The following is a 16349-nucleotide window of genomic DNA, read 5'->3' as shown; positions in this document are numbered from 1 at the left end:
CAAAGAGCTCGAAATCTCCCGGTCGTTACGGTGACAGGGGCGTTTTATATGCTCGGAAGGGTAAACTGAGTCTCGGATGGAGGTAAAGAACTCGGTGGGAGGTGTTTCTGGGCCAGTTGCACGTGGAAAATAGCTTCCTTAGTCACCATGTCCGGGATCTCAGGCTCGATCAACGAGAACCAGAACAAGTTCCAGCCTCGGGCCTTCTCTAGGTCTGCATATCCAAGGAAACCTTTTGATACACACTTCAGCCAAGTAACGCTGATTGGCTGAGGTTGGGGGCGGGGAGCAGGCGGCCGGAAGTACGTCTGGGGGAGTGGAAATACAGGAGGAAAGGCTCTGGTCCGGGTTTCTAGAGCGACCTCTCTGCTCCTCGTCTCGTTGGTTCCGGAGGTCCTTCGGCCGTGGGAAATGCTGGCGCGCGCGGCGCGGGGGACTGGGGCCCTTTTGCTGAGGGTGAGTGCGGGGGAACCTTCTCCAAGGGTCAGGCCAGAGATCACCTGGGTCCTTACCTGGGAAGAAGTGGGATTCTAAGTTTGGTGAGAGAACTGGGGTCAGAGGTCATGGTACCCACGTGAGTTCCTCTCCGAGGACTCTTTAGGGTCGCGGGTTGGGGAGATACCCCCTGGATAGGCGCCGACAGGGGCGGGGTGCGCCGCCGGCTGGTGTCTCAGCTAATCCTTGTCTTCTCTTCAGGGCTCCGTAGAGGCTTCTGGCCGTGCTCCGCGTCGCGCCTCCTCTGGATTGCCCCGAAACACCGTGGTACTGTTTGTGCCGCAGCAGGAGGCCTGGGTGGTGGAGCGAATGGGCCGATTCCATCGGATCCTGGAGCCTGTGAGAACCTCTTCTGCCCACTCAGGGCCAGCCTGATGCCGAATTCCCTCATGACATGGTCGAATGTGGTGGGATCTCCTTCGATCCTGCATCCACCTTTGGCTTCCAACTCCCCCAGCCAGACCTAGCAGGCCCCAGGCTGCTGAACTTTATACTTATACCCCTGTTACCATCTTTTCCTATTCGCTTTAGCATCCCACAGGCCCCGTTCTTGGGTATCTCCCCTGTGCACTCTCTCAGCTTCACCTGTCTTCTACTCTGCTGGTTCCTATTCCCTTCACTCTCCCCTCCATTCAGATGTGCAGCCTTGTATTCCTATCCTCTTGGGCTTTCCTACCATTGACACCCCCAGCTTTCTGCTTTACTTGGAATGTTCCACATGTTGATTCCATACCCACTCCAGGCCTAGCTTGGATCCTAACCTTAAAATCCTCATTCTTCTGAGGACCCATGACTCCTCTTCCCAGGGCTTGAACATCCTCATCCCTGTGTTAGACCGGATCCGATACGTGCAGAGTCTCAAGGAAATTGTCATCAACGTGCCTGAGCAGTCGGCTGTGACTCTCGGTGAGGGGTCTAGGGTGACACGGGTGCTCTGAGGCCATTACGATGTGGTTGCAGGAGATCCAGAGCTCAGAAGAAAGAGTTGATTGGAAATTAGAAGCCTGATTTTCTTCCTTTTCTCTCCCACTGCTGTACTTGTAGACAATGTAACTCTGCAGATCGATGGAGTCCTTTATCTACGAATCATGGACCCTTACAAGGTATCTGCTACTTGCTTTATTCAGCTTCTGAGTTGCTTTTCCCACTAAAATTCTGCACTCAAGCTTATTACACTACCCATGCCCTTTTCAGGCAAGCTATGGTGTGGAGGACCCTGAGTATGCTGTCACACAGCTAGCTCAGACAACCATGAGATCAGAGCTTGGCAAACTCTCTCTGGACAAAGTCTTCCGGGTAAGGAGATCTGGGCCAGGGTTAGTTTTGGAAGACACACACCTTGCACTCTCAGTCCTTTCTGGGGGTCAAGACGAATCAATCAGAGGCACTTCTCAGCTTAGACCCTTGATGAATGGGTTGAAGCCATGGAATTTATACCTCTCTTTTTCCAGGAGCGGGAGTCCCTGAATGCTAGCATTGTGGATGCCATCAATCAGGCTGCTGACTGCTGGGGCATTCGCTGCCTCCGTTATGAGATCAAGGATATCCACGTACCACCCCGGGTGAAAGAGTCCATGCAGATGCAGGTGGGGGCCAGGGAGGGATAGGGAAGAGGACTTCAGGATGCTCCAGTCTCATGGGGACCTGGACTCCCTTCCCTATCATGACGGGTACAGTTGCAGGTCTGTGTAAGAGTTTACTCTGGCTTCTTGTTGATGGGGCTTGTTGGGGGCTTCTAGGTGGAGGCAGAGAGGCGGAAACGGGCCACAGTTCTAGAGTCTGAGGGGACCCGAGAGTCAGCCATCAACGTGGCAGAGGGGAAGAAGCAGGCACAGATCCTGGCCTCCGAGGCGGAAAAGGCTGAACAAATCAATCAGGCAGCAGGTCCACAGAGGGTAGAGGCTGAGGGAGGAGCAGGGCATGGATCTTTGAGGGTCGGTGCTGCGACAGGAGCTTTAAGATACCCTGACCTCATGAGTAAAGCTTTGTCTCTTTTCTTCCAGGAGAGGCCAGTGCAGTTCTGGCCAAGGCCAAAGCTAAGGCTGAAGCTATTCGGATCTTGGCTGCAGCTCTGACACAACATGTGAGAGGCCCCTGGGTGGGAGTCAGGGACAGGAGTTGACAGTGGAAGAGGTTTTCTCATCTATTCTTGGGAGAAGTTCCTGCCTTTGTGGGTTCCGTTGAGCCAGATTACATGATCTCTTGTATTGTGATCTGCATTGTGATCTGATCCTTTTTCCAGGAATCTGACTTCTTTTTACTCCCGTCCCCTCTATCTACCCCCTGCCCCCACCCCCTTCTCCAAGTCTGTGATCTGTGATTTTTTTCCCTTCTGTGGCCACAGAATGGAGATGCGGCAGCCTCACTGACGGTGGCTGAGCAGTATGTCAGTGCGTTCTCCAAGCTGGCCAAGGACTCCAACACTATCCTGCTGCCCTCCAACCCCGGTGACGTCACCAGTATGGTGGCTCAGGTTAGAGTGCCCTGAGGACCCAGCACAGAACACCAATGCCAGAAACTGAGACCCCACCACCACTGTCACAACTTATACACCATAGAGGCCTTCAGAGTGAGACTTAGACCTCCTGTTAGTCTCTGTAGAGACTAAATCTCTAAGAATGAGACACTCCCCCCCCCCCCCCGGAGATAGGGGAGTTCTTGAGACGTCTCTTTTTTTGGCAGATATCTGTACTGGTATTCTGAGGGTGACCCTGTTCTAATAGTTTATAAGATTCCTAGAATCAACTCTAAAGTTTGAGTCTTGAGAGAGAGAGAGGAAAAACAACCTTATTGGGCCCAGCCCCACTTTCTTTTTAGTCATTGGTGGGTTGGGCTGTGTCTTCTGCCATGTGTCCTCATGGCTCTTTCTCTGTCCCTCTTCTTAGGCCATGGGTGTGTATGGGGCCCTCACCAAAGCCCCAGTGCCAGGGGCCCAGGACTCCGTCTCCAGTGGGAGCAGCAGAGATGTCCAGGGCTCAGATGCAAGTCTTGATGAGGAATTTGATCGAGTCAAACTGAGTTAATGGAGCTGGGCTTGGCCAGGGAGACTGGGGACAGGGAAACAGCACTCCCAGACTCTGGCTCTAGCTTCCCTGCCAAGATTTTGTTATTATTTTTTTATTTGAACTTTAATCATGTAATAAACTTGCCGGTGGCAAACCAGAAACTGTCCTCTTTGATTGGGGAATGAAGTTGGGAAAGTCACCAGTGTTTTTCTTGGATGTCTACTTCCATCCTCCAGTCCTCTCGGGTCTGGGAAGCTGATTCCTCCAAGAGTAAGAATAAACCTCGTGTAAATAAAATCATCCTTTCTGTCTTCAGGAGAAGCTTTGGGATAGGGTGGAAGGATTAAGCCCCAGGTCTGCTGAACTGCCAGCAGGGGAGTGTAGTTCCCCCTTCTACTAAGTATGGGGACATGAATTTGAGCAGGTATTTGGGGGGATTGGTTTTAAGTAACCTCTATGGCCAATGTGGGACCTGAACTCACAGCCCCAAGATAAAAAGTCACCTGCTCGAGGCACCTGGATGGCTCAGTCTTTCAAGCGTCTGCCTTCAGCTCAGTTCATGATCCCAGGGTCCTGGGATGGAGCTCTGCATTGGGCTCCCTGCTCAGCAGGGTGTCTGCTTCTCCTTCTCCTTCTGTCCCTCCCCCTGCTTGCGTTAGCGCGCCTGTTCTCTCTCTCAAATAAAAGGTTAAAAAAAAAAAAGTCACCTGCTCCACCAACTGAGCCATCTAGCAGGCACCCCTGGGGGGATTTTTTATGGGAAACAGAACTACCCTGGCAGGATAGTACTGTTGAATGCTTAAAACTACCCTGGCAGGATAGTACTCCGTCAAAAATGTCATGATGTCTACCGTGTGCCAAGCTCAGTGCTAGACGTAGGTTACAAAACCAGTTTAGACCCAGTGGTTCTGCTTTCACAGACTCAGGTTGGGCAGGGAAAACAGACAAAGTGGTAAGTGCTATGATGGAAGAAAGTTCTGGTGTGGGCAATAAAGCTGCCAACTCTGCCGTTGAGCTCAGGTTGGAAAAATTAATGCCTTCACCAGGTTAGAAGGTTTGGGACTAGAATATGCAAAGGCCCACTGTTCCAGAGAAGTTGGAACATTCAGAGTTTGCTAAGGCTGAAGGGTGGGATGTTAGAGTGTGTAACTGTATGGCAAGGCCTACAGCACAGGGAGATAGAGTACTGAAGAATTTGGACTTCAGCCTTAGGGTAAGGAGGGATCAATGAAGGGTTTTTTTTTCCCCTTGCCATGAATTCTTAGGAAGATGAAGGTAGTCCTATTAGTATTTTAGATACAGCTGTCCTGGTACGAAGTGGACAGGGTATTTGAAGGAGAGATAGGAGGCTAAAGGACAGTAAAGAAGGCAGCCTCAACTATCCTGGAGCAGGTGATGAGGCCTGAAAGTAAGGAGACATCGGGATGGTGGTGGAGGGATGACATTTTTCAACATATGTCTGAATTAGAACTTACTCATGTATCCATTTGATAACTGTTGAACCCCAAATACATGCCAGGCACTAAAGATATAATAATGAACTAAATTCCCTGCTCTCAATGAGTTTAAGGGTTTTTTTTTTCCTTTAAGATTTTATTTTTATTTTTTTAAGATTCAATTTTTAAGTGATGTCTACACGCAACTTTGGGGCTCAAACTTAAAACTGCGAGATCAAGTCCCATACTCACCCACTGAGCCAGGTACCCCTCAATGAGTTTTAAGTTCTATTTGGAAGGGACATATAATAAGACGTTTAGTATTTCACATGCTGGTGAGTTGTGCTATAGAAGAAAGGAAGGGAGGTGGGGAATTGGGGAGGAGGCTGTAATCTGTAACATTAAGTCAGCGTTCCAGGAAGCCTCTGGATGTTACATTTGAGCTAGATATGGAGATGAGGGGAAGACCCGTTTGGGTACCTTGGGAGTAAAGCTGACGGGAGATTCTAAATGCTATGGCCTTGAGGCCAGTGTAACTGGAAGAGTGAAGGAACGATGCAATAGCTGGAATAGTTAAGCGAAGAAGTGGCAGCTAGATAAGTCAGAGGCAGAAGCCAGAGCTGGTGTATAGACTTGTAGGGCCCTGTAGGATTACTGCAAGAACTTGGGCTTTACTGTGAAATGTGAACCAGTGGAGAGGCTTTTTTGTTTTTTGTTTTTTTTTAATAGTAACTTTACTGAGAGGCACCTGGGCGTCTCAGTCAGTCAGATGTTGCCTTTGGCTCAGGTCATGATCCTAGGGTCCTGGGATTGAGGCCTGCATCGAGCCCTACATCAAGCCCTGCATTAAGCCCTGTGGGGAGCCTGCTTCTCCGTCTCCTCCCCGCTCGTGCTCTATCTCTGTCTCTCAAATAAATAAATACAATATTTTAAAAAACATAGTAGCTTTCCTGAGATGTAATTCACATACAATTCACCCATTATAAAGTGTAAATTCAGTAACTTATATTCAGAGTTGTGCAATCATCACAATTTTAGAACATTTTCATCATCTCTCCTCCATCCCTACCCCACCACCAAAACCCTGTACCCATTCCAGTCACTCTTCTCTTTCTCCTGTCCTAGGAAATCACTAACTTAACTGTCTCTGTAGCTTTATGTATTCATGTAAATGGAATAATATAAAATACTATTTTGTGATTGGCTTCTTTCCCTCAATAAGTTTCATCCATGTAATAGAATGTAGCAGTACTTTATTCCTTTTTATGGCTGAACAATATTCTATTGTATGATATACTATATTTTGTTTATCTATCAGTGAAGGCAATTTGGGTTGTTTTGCTGCTATGAACTGTTATGTGCAAGTTTCTGTGTGGACATATGCTTTTCATTTCTCTTGGATATATGTCTAGGAGTGAAATTGCTGGGGCATATGGTAACTCTATATTTAACCTTTTGAAGAACTGCTAGACTGTTTTCCAAAGCACCATTTTACAATCCCAAAAGCAGTGTATGAGGGTTCAAATTTCTCCGCATCCATGCCAATACGTTATTTGTCTTTTCTATTATAGCCATCCTAGTAAGTATGAAGTGGTATTTCTAGTATTCCCCTGATGGCTAATGATGTTGAGCATCTTTTCCTGTGTTAATCAGTCATGTGTATATTTTCTTTGGAGAAAGGTCTATTCGGATCCTTTGCCCATTTTTATTTTTTTATTTTTTTAAAACACATTTGTGAGGGGTGCCTGGGTGGCTCAGTCGGTTAAGCGGCTGCCTTCCACTGGGGTTATGATCCCAGAATCCTGGGATCGAGCCTCACTTCCGGCTCCTTGCTCAGCAGGGAGCCTGCTTCTCCCTCTCCCTCTGCCTGCCGCTCCCCCTGCTTGTGCTCTCTTTCTGTCAAATAAATAAATACAATCTTTAAAAAAAAAAAAGACATGTTTGTGTTTTCAAGTTTTATTTAAGTAATCTCTACCCCAAGGTGGCTCAAACTCACAACCCCAAGATCAAAAGTCTCCTGCTCTTCTGACTGAGCCAACCAGGCGCCCCTCCTTTGCCCATTTAAAAATTTTATTTTATTTTATTTTATTTAAAGTAGGCTCTATGCCGGATGTGGGGCTTGAACTCATGACCTCAAGATCAAGAGTTCCATGCTCTAGCAACTGAGCCAGCCTGCTGCCGGACCTTTGCCCGTTTTTAAATTGGATTATTTTTTAAATTACTAAGTTGGAAGATACAGTGAAAGGCATGAAGAGGGAGAATAATAAAATCTATCAGTTGGTGTCAGCTAAGCAAAAAGGAGAAAGTAAGTATTATAGTATTATTTATCCCCACTTTACAGATGAGGTAATGCCCAATAATGCCAGTGAGGGGCAGAGCTAGGATTCAAGCTAAGTTTGATTCCAAAAGGACAGCTCTTAGTCTTAACCAAGAATGACCAGTGCTTCCCCGAGCTCTTCTTAGTTCCTTGCCCCTAATTCGGCTGAACTATATGACCTCTCGTCAAACTCTCCGTCTGTGGCCAGCCCTGCGCTCCTTGCCGAACTTCTTCGGAGGCGCCGGCAGATGGCGCTGAGGCCCCCGCGGGCCGCTCTGTCCGGCATATACTTGTCTGTGGTGTCAGTGTGCAGGCGTCGCCGCTGCGCTTCCGGGCGCCGTTCAAGGTGAGCCGCGGTCTCCGAGAATCTACTCGTACTCCCTGCTCTTTACTTCCCTTTCCCGAAGAGACCTATCCCCCTCAGCTCGCAGCCTAGCGTGCCAAGTACCGAAGCCAGGGTGCCCAGGAGAAGGCCGGGTACCCACCAGAGGAAGCAGAGCCGTCCGGACTTGTGGGTCCCGGCTAGGCCCAACAGGCTCAAGACCCTGCGACTCTGCTTTGCTGAGTGGGGTAGGTCGCGACTCCGGTCTCCTGGCGATCCTGGCCATCCGGAAGCGGAGCGTGACTCCTCCCCTTGGTCCTCTTGGTCCCCACCAGGCGGCGCCGTCATTCCGGCCCGGGTTCTCCTGCGGCTGCGAGCCCTGGCCACCCCAGGGGTGTTGAGATTGGCAAGGAGAGAGGTGGAGAAATGAGCTGTCAGAGAGCATTCTACCACTAGGAATAAGCTTCCCTCGTGGACTGTGCTTTTCATCATTAGAATCTCCCGGAGTACATGTGCAAATCCCTATGCTCCACCCCCAAAGATCCTGATTGAGTAGATCTGGGGTGGGGCCTGGAAATCAGCATTTTAAACAGCTGCTCCAGGTTGATGCCCATAGTCTGCGGACCGCATCTTCAGAAACACTGGTATAACTGGTGGAGAGGAACATTGCATTGGGTTGGCTATGGGGCTGTTTATCTTCCGGAAGGCTTCCAAGAGGAAGTGATTCTAGCTGGGCTTTGTATTGAGGGACCAGAATATCCATTGGTTTTTTACCCCCACAGTGATGAATTCCCCTCCCCGCTACCAGCAGGATGCAGAAGATCTCAGTGCTGCTCTTCCTGGCCTGGGTCTGCTTCCTCTTCTACGCCGGCATTGCCCTCTTCACCAGTGGCTTCCTGCTCACCCGTTTGGAACTCACCAACCATAGCAGCTGCCAAGAGCTTCCAGGCCCTGGGTCCCAGCCGTGGGGGAGCCAAGGGAAGCCTGGGGCCTGCTGGATGGCTTCTCGATTTTCTCGGGTTGTGTTGGTGCTGATAGATGCTCTGCGATTTGACTTTGCCCAGCCTCAGCCCTCACACGGTCCTGGAGAGCCTCCTGTCTCTCTGCCCTTCCTGGGCAAACTGGACTCCTTGCAAAGGATCCTGGAGATTCAGCCCCACCATGCCAAGCTCTACCAATCTAAGGCTGATCCCCCCACCACCACCATGCAGCGCCTCAAGGCCCTCACCACAGGCTCACTGCCTACCTTTATCGATGCTGGTAGTAACTTTGCCAGCCATGCCATAGTGGAAGACAATCTCATTAAACAGCTCGCCAGCGCAGGTTAGTTTGGGCCCCTTTGGAAGCCAGGAATACTTGAGCATATTTTCTCTTTAGATGCTAGAGAGCCAGAACTTTGGGTGTTCAACTGCTGCTGTGGGAGGACAGAGGAAGAGAAAGAGACCAGGGCCCCGCATTTAATAAGTGCAGGTGTGGGCTTTGTCCTTCTGGAATTTCTAATCTGCATGGAGTGTTGGTTTTACTTCTGGGGAGCTCTCAGCAAGGGGCAGTAGAGCAATGAAGAAGAGAAGGTGTGAGTCTGATATCCTCACAGGTGTGGAGGAGAGTGTAGAGGGTCCATGCCCTGTTCACTCACTGACTTGAAAAAAGCAGCCTATACCCAGGAAAAACAGAGTTGCAGAGATAGCCAGGGACTGAGAGCTAGCAGAGCCTTTTGTAGGAAGAGGAGTGAGAAATCTGGTTATTAGAGAACGTATGATTATCAGGGAAAGCTTCCTGGCCGAAAATTTTAGGCTTTGAAGGATGAAGAGTTGCTGGATGGAATTGCTGTGCCTTTGAGTGCATGGTTGAGGTTTCTGAAAAGTTTTTAAAGGGCCTCCTCTTCTCTTTCCCTCTGCCTTGACTCCTTCTCTGGCTGTGACCCACTCTCATGTCCCTGCAGGAAGGCGTGTGGTCTTCATGGGAGATGATACCTGGAAAGATCTTTTTCCTGGAGCTTTTTCCCAAGCTTTCTTCTTCCCATCCTTCAATGTCAGAGACCTGCACACAGTGGACAATGGCATACTGGAACATCTCTATCCAACCAGTGAGCATGGGACCAGAGGCAGGCCTGACTAAGACTGGGAGCTGGGGAGGGCTGCTTCAGGTCACAAATTCTGAACCTCCCATGGGTGCATTGGCCTCAGATTGTGTCTCTTCAGATAGTGTCAGAGCCTGGCTGGGGTTGAGGAGTGGGCCTTAGTCCCCTGTGCTCCATGTTCTTCCTTTCACAGTGGACAGTGGTGAATGGGATATGCTGATTGCTCACTTCCTGGGTGTGGATCACTGTGGCCACAAGTATGGCCCTCACCACCCTGAAATGGCCAAGAAACTTAGCCAAATGGACCAGGTGATCCAGTGAGTGTGGGATATTGGCTGGGGGAGTGGGTTTGTGTCTGAGAATCTTAGGATATATTGGCCCAAGAGAAAAAGTGTTTATCTTGGAGCCTCTTTCCTTGCTGAATTCTGTCTTTTCTAGGCATTTTTCTGAAGCTAGGGGCCTCATCCATCTTGAGTAACTCAGCATGTGGCTTTGGGCAGTAGGGTCATGACTGAAGAGGTCATCTCTTTGCCAAATGTCTAGAGCCTCCTAATGGAAGTTATGGCTGGGGGTGAATGGGTCTCCCAGGAAAATCTTTATCCATTCCTACCTCCTGACATATTTCTTGGCCCTCAGGGGACTTGTGGAGCGCCTGGAGAATGACACACTGCTGGTCGTGATTGGGGACCATGGGATGACCGTGACTGGGGATCATGGAGGAGACAGTGAGCTAGAGATCTCGGCTGCACTTTTTCTGTACAGTCCCAAAGCCCTCTTTCCTGGTGCCCCACCAGAGGTGAGTCCTGGGGTGTGCTTTGTCTCATCTCTTGGTATTCAACCAAATCATGATCACAGCATTCTTGTGGATCCCTCCATTTTAGGCCCCGAAATTCATGACCCTGGGCATCCCCCACTCATTTCCTACCTAGGTCCATATGTCTTCCATCCCAAATCCTGAGCTCAGCTCTGTGGTGAACCCATTGGCCCCTCTCCTTTTCCTCTAGGAGCCGGAGGTAGTTCCTCAAATCAGCCTTGTGCCTACGCTGGCCCTGTTGCTGGGCCTGCCCATTCCATTTGGGAACATCGGGGAGGTGATGGCTGAGCTGTTCTCAGAGATTGAAGATTCCCAGCCTCATTCCTCTGCTCTGGCCCAAGCCTCAGCTCTCCATCTCAATGCCCAGCAGGTAGGTGATGGGCAGGGCTTTCAGGTGACAGACCTAGGGTGGGCATAAGAGAAGCATAATGATCACTCCATTGTCATTTGTTCGGTCTTAATCCCACTTTCCATAGCCATGTCCTCCTTCCATTATCCCTCCTTTCCTCCCTGTCCTGGACAGGGGGTCCCTGATTTCCAGAAACCCCTTTTGGTAACACCTATCCTTGCCTCTGTCCTGGTTTATATCTCTGATGTCTTGCCTTGGTCTCTGACCACTTTTGCCAGGTATCCCGATTTCTTCACACCTACTCAGCTGCGACTCAGGACCTTCAAGTTAAGGAGCTTCATCGGCTGCAGAACCTTTTCTCCAAGGCCTCTGCTGACTACCAGCGGCTTCTGCAGAGCCCCCAGGGGGCTGAGGCAGCACTACAGACTGTGATTACTGAGCTGCAGCAGTTCCTGCGGGGAGTTCGGGCCATGTGCATTCAGTCTTGGGCTCGTTTCTCTCTGGGTCGCATGGCAGGGGGTGCTGCTCTCATGGCTGCTGCCTGCTTTCTTTGCCTGCTGGTATCCCAGTGGGCAATATCCCCAGGCTTCTGCTTCCGCCCCCTCCTCCTAACACCCATGGCCTGTGGTCTGGCTGGTACCATAGTGTGTGCTGGACTCTTGACAACTACTGGGCTGAAGCTGGATCCAGTGGTTCTAGGGGCCATGGCTGCAGTGGGCTCACTCCTGCCTTTTCTGTGGAAAGCCTGGGCTGGCTGGGGGTCCAAGAGGCCCCTGGTAGCCCTGCTTCCTATCCCTGGGCCTGTCCTGTTATTCCTGCTCATTCGCTTTGCTGCTTTCTTCTCTGATAGCTTTGTTGTAGCTGAGGCCAGGGCCACCCCCTTCCTTTTGGGCTCACTCATCTTGCTCCTGGTTGCCCAGCTTCACTGGGAGGGTAAGCTGCTGCCATCTAAGCTGCTCACAATACCCCGCCTTTGCTTTTCGGCTTCGACAGGCCCACCACGGCGCAATGGCACCCATGCCCTGGGACTTGGAGTCGGGTTGCTTTTATGTATAAGGCTAGCTGGGCTCTTTCATCGCTGCCCTGAAGAGACACCTGCTTGCCATTCCTCTCCCTGGCTGAGTCCCTTGGCATCCGTGGTGGGTGGTCGAGCCAAGAATTTGTGGTATGGAGCTTGTGTGGGGGCTTTGGTAGCCCTATTAGCTGCCGTGCGCCTGTGGCTTCGCCGCTATAGCAATCTCAAGAGCCCTGAGCCCTCTGTGCTGTTTGTGCGCTGGGGGCTGCCCCTGATGGTACTGGGCACTGCTGCCTACTGGGCACTGGCGTCAGGGGCAGATGAAGCACCCCCACGTCTCCGGGCCTTGGTAGCTGGGGCATCAGTTGTGCTGCCTAGGGCTGTGGCAGGGTTGGCCGCTTCAGGGCTCGTGCTGCTGCTCTGGAGGCCTGTGACAGTGATAGTGAAGGCTACGACGGGTGCCCCAAGGCCCAGGACTGTCCTCACTCCCTTCGCAGGCCCCCCCACTTCTCGGGCTGACCTGGATTATGTGGTACCTCAAATCTACCGACATATGCAGGAGGAGTTCCGGGGCCGTCTAGAGAGGACCAAATCCCAAGGCCCCCTGACTGTGGCGGCCTACCAGTTGGGGAGTGTCTACTCAGCTGCTATGGTCACGGCTCTCACCCTCTTGGCCTTCCCACTTCTGCTATTGCATGCAGAGCGCATTAGCCTTGTGTTCCTGCTTCTGTTTCTGCAGAGCTTCCTTCTCCTGCATCTGCTTGCTGCTGGGATACCCATCACCACCCCTGGTAAATACATTTCTCAGCCTTGATTCATCCAAGGACAGTAGTGATGTGACTTCGGCCCCTCTTGTTTTCAGGGAGGTGTTGCTCCTCAGATCCTTCACACAGTTGGGGAGGGTCTTCCTGATGTAGCCAAGCTAATTGATCCCTGCCACTGGCTCTCAAGGCCAGCAAGGTTCATGAAGGAGGGAGACAGGAGTACTCCAAGCCTCATTTCTTAATGGCAATGCTACATCTTCATGGAGTGCATTTCCTGATTTTCCAGTAATGGGAGTGGTGAACTATGAGTATGTAATGTCACAGTGAGCTGTGTGTATGTGAGAGAAAGAGATGGACCGCAGTTCAGATTAGAAAAATGGAGGCTTAGAGCCAAAGAGGAAATAGAATAGCAGAGTGTTGAATGTAAGGAGGTTGGGGTGAGGGGCGTGTGTGTGTATGTAGCACTGAAGTAGTAGGAGTATATGACCATGAGCAGTAGGCTATGAATTAGGGAGTGGATGTGACTGTGAAGAGGTCCTTTTTTCCCCCCAGGTCCTTTTACTGTGCCATGGCAGGCAGTCTCTGCTTGGGCCCTCATGGCCACGCAGACCTTCTACTCCATGGGCCACCAGCCTGTCTTTCCAGCCATTCATTGGCATGCAGCCTTCGTGGGATTCCCAGAGGGTCATGGTTCCTCCACCTGGCTGCCTGCTCTGCTGGTGGGAGCCAACACCTTTGCCTCCCATCTCCTCTTTGCAGGTACCTCATTCCTCCCTTGCTTCCATTGTTTACTCTGACTTTCTGGAAGGAAAGGGAGCTCCTGGATTTGAGTGGGGAGATGTGGTTTTGCTGGCTCTTTGGCACCCTTTGGCCAATACTAAGTGGAGCCTCAGTCAACTAAGGTGGTTGGGGGCCAGGGTGGCCTGGTCCCTAGGTCCTCCACTGATTCTAGCCCTGCCTTCCTCTGAGGCAGTAGGTTGCCCATTGCTTCTGCTCTGGCCCTTCCTCTGTGAGAGTCAAGGGCCCCGGAAGAGGTGGCAGCCCCTAGGGAATGAAGCTGAAGCCAGAGTCAGGCCTGAGGAGGAGGAGGAGCCACTGATGGAGATGCGGCTCCGGGAGGCACCTCATCACTTCAATGCAGCGCTGCTGCAGCTGGGCCTCAAGTACCTCTTTGTCCTTGGTATTCAGGTGGGTGCAGGAGTTAGTGACCTTTTCTCATGTGTGTACATCACGTTCTTTCTTTCATACTTGGCCAAAACCCTGGGAGAGAGCCTTGACTAAAGTACAGATAAGCAAAATGGTTGCCCAAGGCCATGGCCTCCAGTGGCTATATTGAGAATTAAACCTGGGTCTCCTTAATCTTAGTCTTGGATCGTTTCCTCTCTATAAGCTAGATCTGGACCCTGCTGGTTGCATTTGGGGATTCCTCCATTAGTGGACAGACTGGAAAAACTGAGGTGATGGCCAGGATTCTTTCCCAGGCTGTGGTCAAGGATCCTCCTTCCCTTCAGAGGCAGAAGGTGTGACTGACATCTGCCTCCCAACTTGGGAGGCAGAGCCTGAGTGTAATCGGCACAGATGGATAGTGCTTGCCCAGGGTCACACAGTGAGTCATGGTGGGGCCAGGAAAAGAATTAGATCTCCTAACTCCTCACCCAGGTTTTTTTCCACTGACATGCACTATTTTCCTACTCCTCCCATTCTTCATAGGGGCCTATGGCAACTCTCCCTTTGACCTGTTTCCTCCTTCCCAAGTAACTTGGCCTTTCCTGTCCTCCCTAGATTCTGGCCTGTGCCTTGGCAGCCTCCATCCTCCGCAGGCATCTCATGGTCTGGAAGGTGTTTGCCCCCAAGTGAGTGGATTTGCTTGAGAAGTATTGGTGTTGGGGAGGGTGAAGCTTGGAGGAAAGAATGAACATCAGGGTGGACAGGTTTTGTTTCATCAAGGAAAAGGCTCTAGACCTACTCTCAGTGTCCCCTGAGAATTCTTCACCTTTATTTACAGGTTCATTTTTGAAGCCGTGGGCTTTATTGTGAGCAGCGTGGGACTTTTCCTGGGCATAGCTTTGGTGATGCGAGTGGATGGTGCTGTGAGCTCCTGGTTCAGGCAGCTAGTTCTGGCCCAGCAGAGGTAGCCTAGGCTGCTAATGCTGGCTTGTGGCCACAGGGAGAGCTGGAGAACAATCTAGCCTGGCCTGTATAGGTACCGGATCATCTGCAAGAGACGCTTATCTACACTTCTTAACACCATGCAGCCAGGAGCTAGACATCTGGGACTTCATTATTCTAGAATTCAAAATCATAGTGGGGCCTGCTCTCTCACTCCTGCTTTGGAGGGTAGCCTCCAAAGAAGAATAAAATAATAATGTGAATATGTGTGTCTGAGAGGTGGGGGAGTCCCCACTGACCTACAGGGACTAGGGGGAGGGTCACTCTCACCTCCCATGAGGCACAGATAACATCGGCCATCTTATGCAGACTTGGCTACACCTGAAAACCTTTGGGAAGTGGTTGAAGTTGTCTGAATTCACTTCCCCTACGTCTTCCCAAATCACTCCTGATATCCCACGTGCCATTTTTCTTTGCCACGTAAAGAAATTTTATTAAATTCTTATGCTTTGGCTGATAGCAGAGACGGCTGGAAAGACAAGCCCAGGCATTGTGGAGTACACAGACTCATTGTCTAAAACCCCAAACAGTGCTGTATTCTCTCCTCTGTTGGGTTCTTTCACTCCAGAACACCCTTTGCCCTTCTCTTCTGTGGAGGCCATCCTAGTTTTCCAACATTTGCTGTTATTTATCAGACCTAATTGCCCATCTTACATAGCATTCCATCTTGTCCCATTGATTGTTCCCGACTTGAAGCCAAAATTATAAATTTAATGCATGTCTCTTGTGCTGTCCATCCAACTCAACTACTGTGTCCTATTGAAGTGCTGGCATGAAATTCTCATGGAAATGTCCATCAAAGGAGGGTGGGAGAGGCTCTGAGGAGAAGGGTCAGGCCTGGGATTTGATGTTTGAGAATGCCCAGGACAGGAGGAGATGAAAAAACTGAAAGAACAGATGTAAAATTGTGGAAGAGCACTTTTACTTGTCAGAAAGAAGACAAGCTGCATAGCAGTGATTGTGAAGAAAAGGTGTTCCCTGCTGTAGCTAAAGGAAGAGTTGGAATTAATGGCTAATAGTCTGTAGTGCTACATAGGTGAAACAGAAAGATGATAAGAAGTGTATACTGTTCAGGTAATTAGAGGATAGGACATTGGTAACCCTGGCAGGAATAGGCTAATAATTTGAGAGAAGTTAGGCGCCAGCTAAGACTAAAAGATGAATTAGAAAAAAATCATTTTGCCTCTCTCAGTCTGGTGGACACCATTCCCAAGCATCTTTTAATAAGCACACAGTATCTCTGTGAGAAGAAAAGACCCTATTCCATCCCTAGCACCCATGGGAAGGATTTCAAGACTCTAGTCCCTCACCCTGTCCTAGTCAGGTACGACGCCCTCTTTTTTTTTTTTTTTTTTTTTTTTTTTTGGTAGGGAGCCTCCTTTCCTGAAGCCTAAGGGAAATAATGCTGATCTGCCAACCATTGGCTATTTCCTTTTCTTCTGATCTAAATCCAGGAAACTTTTGGAGAAAGATATATTATTAAAAATTCTGTCCCTGCCTCTTAATTGACATCAAAGCACCCATTCCACATTAACTCATTGTTTTTTTAAAAGAACTTTATTGAGGTACAATTCACATAAAAT

At 50.0% G+C, this 16349-nt stretch overlaps 2 protein-coding genes across 8 annotated transcripts; both read left to right on the top strand.

The window, feature by feature from the left end:
- Window positions 1-347: 347 nt before the first annotated feature.
- STOML2 (stomatin like 2) lies at window positions 348-3661 on the top strand. Its single transcript, XM_026506312.4, has 10 exons — window positions 348-456; window positions 697-834; window positions 1302-1401; window positions 1540-1598; window positions 1690-1791; window positions 1947-2081; window positions 2235-2379; window positions 2499-2578; window positions 2840-2968; window positions 3381-3661. The coding sequence occupies exons 1-10, from the start codon at window positions 412-414 to the stop codon at window positions 3516-3518; spliced, it is 1071 nt and encodes a 356-aa protein (XP_026362097.1). The 5' UTR covers window positions 348-411; the 3' UTR covers window positions 3519-3661.
- A 3220-nt stretch (window positions 3662-6881) lies between these two features.
- Window positions 6882-14969, top strand: PIGO (phosphatidylinositol glycan anchor biosynthesis class O). Of its 7 annotated transcripts, none has more exons than XM_026506315.4 (11): window positions 6882-7823; window positions 8384-8898; window positions 9518-9661; window positions 9849-9972; window positions 10292-10451; window positions 10660-10839; window positions 11097-12624; window positions 13150-13356; window positions 13571-13785; window positions 14380-14450; window positions 14603-14969. In XM_026506315.4, exons 2-11 carry the CDS (start codon window positions 8388-8390, stop codon window positions 14730-14732), a joined length of 3270 nt encoding a protein of 1089 aa, XP_026362100.1. In that variant the 5' UTR covers window positions 6882-7823; window positions 8384-8387; the 3' UTR covers window positions 14733-14969. The 7 variants fall into 7 exon arrangements, with proteins under 7 accessions (XP_026362100.1, XP_044242770.1, XP_048079246.1 ...); XM_044386835.3 differs by having other exon boundaries at window positions 8358-8898; XM_026506314.4 differs by having other exon boundaries at window positions 7514-7599; window positions 8387-8898.
- The last annotated feature ends 1380 nt before the right edge of the window (window positions 14970-16349 follow it).

The sequence above is a fragment of the Ursus arctos genome, unplaced genomic scaffold (assembly GCF_023065955.2).
Source record: "Ursus arctos isolate Adak ecotype North America unplaced genomic scaffold, UrsArc2.0 scaffold_18, whole genome shotgun sequence".
Classification (NCBI taxonomy): Eukaryota; Metazoa; Chordata; class Mammalia; order Carnivora; family Ursidae; genus Ursus; species Ursus arctos.
Note: the sequence above shows the minus strand (reverse complement) of the source record. Positions and strands in the feature narration are given on the sequence as shown.